The 4,299-nt window shown below is 39.0% G+C and overlaps 1 protein-coding gene across 1 annotated transcript; it reads left to right on the top strand.

The window, feature by feature from the left end:
- The first annotated feature begins 1,576 nt into the window (after positions 1 to 1,576).
- Positions 1,577 to 3,417, top strand: LOC112289898 (uncharacterized). The gene is made up of 2 exons (XM_073537511.1): positions 1,577 to 2,301; positions 2,727 to 3,417. Exons 1-2 carry the CDS (start codon positions 1,956 to 1,958, stop codon positions 2,873 to 2,875), a joined length of 495 nt encoding a protein of 164 aa, XP_073393612.1. The 5' UTR covers positions 1,577 to 1,955; the 3' UTR covers positions 2,876 to 3,417.
- Positions 3,418 to 4,299: the final 882 nt, after the last annotated feature.

Raw genomic sequence — 4,299 nt, 5'->3', positions numbered from 1 at the left:
AATTCTTATTTTTCTTGAGCTTGTAGAAGCAAGATCCCCTGAATGTGGTTGTGAGGCTCATTGACTTGTTTCCTTCAATTACACAACTTCTTGATATAGACTCTAGACTTCTTCCATGTATATAGAAGTAGTGCTCCCATGTTTGATGTTGGTGATGCATGAAATTTCTGTCCTAAGAGTGTTGACAAGCTCATGAAGATTCGCAATAGTTGTAAATCTATTCTCACTTTTGCTAAGAATAGCATCCATAATCTTTCCTTCGATAGATAATTTAAACAAATCCAAAAAATTAAATTAGAAAAGAATAATCTGCAACCTCTAATAAAAATTTCTACAAAGAGAGATAATCCACTCTCTTGTAAAGAAAAGATCAATGTTAAAAAATAAGATTTTTTGTTTAAAGGTGGATAGTCTACAACCTTCAAAACACAACAATAGAAGTGGAATAATCCACTTACTTCTAAAACAAGACAAAAATTGTATATTAGCACTCTTGTCAAACTGTCAAGGACATAAATCTCAAAGAAAGATAATCCTCAATATACTCTTGTGTCACTGAAGAGAACTAAAAAGTCACTCAAAAGGTGATGTAATATCAAATTAGAATGGCTATCACCAAAAATAAGAAAACTAGAAAGTCTTAGAACAAGACTAAGGACTAGAAAGACATTGACAAGAGTGAAGAAGGCTTCACTCTTGCCTCTTTATATACTTATAACTAGGAGCTACGTAGTGATGTCATATAAGACTTCCAAAACGTGTTGACTTTGCTAGTCATATGTCTTAACTTGCTAGGCAAGTTATCTATGTATGTGCCACATAGTTAACTTATTCCACAAGCTACCAACATGTGGTTAGTTTATTGGCCAAGTTTCTAACCTATATATACATCTAAAGTCAAAACCCCATCTATGAAGCTTCTAGGAAACTTTTCTAAAAGACTTGATGAAATTAATCTATATTCACCTACTTCTATTTAATCATATAAATAACTATTGAGGTAAATGTATATATTTGTGACACTTAGTATATAATCATGTATTCTTAAATTTATTTAGTATGAAGCAAATATGTTGCTTATATTCATCTATATTCTTAAAATACATAAGAATGTTGATCAAGTAACACAACAAAATTATCTAGATATTCACAAAATATATTATTCATCAAATATTAGGAAGCAATTAGAACATTTGTAAATCCAAAAAGCATGATATTATATTTAAAAGAACTACACATGATCCAACATATAATAATATGAGCTATAATATCATTTAAGACCAAAACCTCTATCTTAGTATGAATTGTAATATGGGTAGTAGTGACATGAGTAGCAGGCTTAAGGTGGGTCGTTGGACCTCTTTTTCAATCAATGCGACCAGTTCACCCTGCATGTATCAAAAATCACGATACAAGACTCCTTACACACGGGAGCCAAGGAAGTGACGATTTGAATCCCAGAAGTCCTCAACAGGCAGTGTGAAATGAGCCAAATCGTGGCCCTCCGTCGCCGAATGAGAGCGGAGGAGTCGGTGACGAGTGAGGACAAAGGTGACGGGAAAGGGACGGAGGAGCGATGGCAGCGATGATGAAGAGATTATGCGCCACGACTCAAAGCAAGAAGCAGAGCTGCAGCAGCAGATGAAGCACAGAGGAGAGAGAGATGAGATGAGCGATGAGAGGCAGCGGAGAGGCCTTTCCCAGGCCACGCTTCGATCCCCACCCCGCAACCCTAAAGCCTCCCTCCCTCCCTCCCTCACGCCTTGCACCGTTCAGCGCCACTGCTGATTTGGGTCTCTCCGCCTCGAATGCCCAAGTATTGTTGTAGCTCTGCTGGGATGTCGCTTCCTCTTCTCGTGAAACTCAATCGCTACTTATTTCGTGTCTTGGAGTGGGGCTTTGCGATCGCGTTGTGAATTGGGCTGACTTGGGGTCGTTTGGTTGTTGCGACCGTGATGGAAGCAACGGGGCTTTCTCTTTCCGGAGCTAGGCAGTGTGCGCAACCATGGTCGCGTCGGATTGAGCACCAGCACCGTGGCACACTTGGCTCTCAGAATTCTCTGTCTTGTCGTCAAAAGGTGGTGATGAAATTGGATATTGAATCAAGGTTAAGCTGCTCTGTTCAGCACAGGGTATCTTCAGTACGTGCCAAGAGGTTTGGGTTTAGCGTCGTTGAAGCAAAACCTCGGGAATCGACCAAGGCAAGGTTAGGGTTAGCGAGGTCCAGGTCTGCTGTAGTTTGTGCTAAGAAAGAAGACGTAGAGCACCAGGATCTTGAAAAAGCGGAGAGTAATTCGTCTGGTAAGTTGATTGTTTGTTTTTGTTGCGAGTTCATCTCTGCTTTCTGTAAGTTTTAGATTGGGCTTGAAATGGTTTACGGAATTCGTTAACGTCTTCAGAAACGTTTTGCATTCTTTTGCAAATGAAGAGTAGATCTTGAAAGGTCTCTGAGCTTTATTCTGCGCCGAGAAAACCTGTAGTTGTCTAGGGTCAGGGGTGCGTAAAGTCGACCATATTTTGAAGGACTTATATAATGAATAATGAACTCTCACAATCCGTGACTGTTCGTGTAATTCGATCTCCAGGCTGCTCTGTATTCTGCGGAGGGATACAGCGATTTGCACTGTCAATTTCATATGCGACATGTGTGACCCAGAGTGATTACAGGCAACTGTCAAGTTTATGTGAGCTGATTCTTCTCGTGGCTCTTGGTTTGTGGGCCGCAGAATCATGGACTTCGCGTGCCCAGAGGGCAAATATTGTGTCTCGAATCTTCATGGTTACTTTTTTATGGATTTCTTTATTCTTTGGGATTAGTGTGGCAAACAATGAACTCGGTGGAGGGAGGCCGGGCCGACGGGGACCTCGCAAATAATCTCTTCAAGCAGGACTCTGCAGCAACTTATCAATACAGGGCGAGTACTGACGAATTCGTAGCCGTGCCCAACCTCTCAATGACCACCAACTCTATCAAAGTGTTTAATGCACGTAGGCATCCCTGCTGCATGTTTAAAGAAATTCAATCAGCTCAATTCTGGATTTCAGCAACACGTGAAAACCTATGTAGCACAGTTTTAGCTTTAGATTTGTGTCACCCATTCTTTATTTCTGCAGTGTAGTGAGCATATCAACTCAACTTGCAAGATTCTTCTGGTGAGTGTCGACCTCTGTATCAGGCATTTTGTAGGGGATTTAGAGGTTTGGTGAATGAAAATGGAGCATTTATGTACATGATCGTGTAGCTTGTTAAACGTCTAGTAAACTACGATACTAGTGCCCACTGTACATAGGTAGGTTACTGAAGTTGCTTCCTTAACGATGCAATGTTGATTGGGGCAGCATTCTGCATTATTAGATGATGACTGTAATATTGAAGATTATTGTACATGTACTTGGTAATGTTTCTGGTTTTGTGGATATGACGCTTCTAGGTGCTTGATTTTGGTTCATTCTTTGAGTACCGATGAATAGGAGTGATGGAAATTGAATTTTCGTAACATTGGTTTACTCTGTGGTTGATCATTTACGTTCAGAGGTTGAAGCTTGTAGAACGAATTGTTTTTCGATAAAACAGCCGGCATTGATGCAATGGAGTCTTGTAGGTATAAAATTCTACTTAGAGGTACACCAGCACAAGACATAATTTCAAAAAGAGGAATCTATATTAGTGTTTTCAGTTGCTTTCATTGGTTCTTTTTGGATTGATTGAAAAATTAGCTTGATTAACAAATTTGAATAGTTGTCAATTATTAATTTGATAAATGTAGACTCTTGCAATTCTCTCATCCAAACATATTGTCTGGAATTGAAAACTAATGCCATGTGAGTCTCAGGATCACGGTCACCAATCCTCAATTGTTGTCTGTACGCGTTCATTATGTCAAAAAGAGTGACTGTAGCTCCCAAATCAACACCTTAACTTTGAGTGCTTGTATTTCTTTCATATAAACTCCAAACCATAAACTTGTACCAAAACCATAGCCAAAAACCTAAACCTTTTGATCTTAGCTTTCAAAACTCTAATAGCCTTGAGAAACTAATCCTAATCCCTAATATGGCCTCAGGTAGCCTCCTCAAAGCTCATTGGTCATGATTTTTTACCAATAGGAATGGAGATTTTCATTATTCATCTCTATTCATTTATATTGGTGTCTTAATTATTTTCTTTGCTACCAAAATCCTTCTTCAATCCTTTTTCTTATAAGATTTACATAATTTATGCTCTAAACACCAAATAAAAGAACCAAAAGAAGTTTTCAAAGGTCACTAATGTCTAACAAAGGTGACTCTAAATATTTA

This window comes from Physcomitrium patens, chromosome 12 (assembly GCF_059467195.1).
Source record: "Physcomitrium patens ecotype Gransden chromosome 12, ASM5946719v1, whole genome shotgun sequence".
In the NCBI taxonomy this organism is placed as follows: Eukaryota; Viridiplantae; Streptophyta; class Bryopsida; order Funariales; family Funariaceae; genus Physcomitrium; species Physcomitrium patens.
This window is presented reverse-complemented; position numbering and strand designations above follow the sequence as displayed.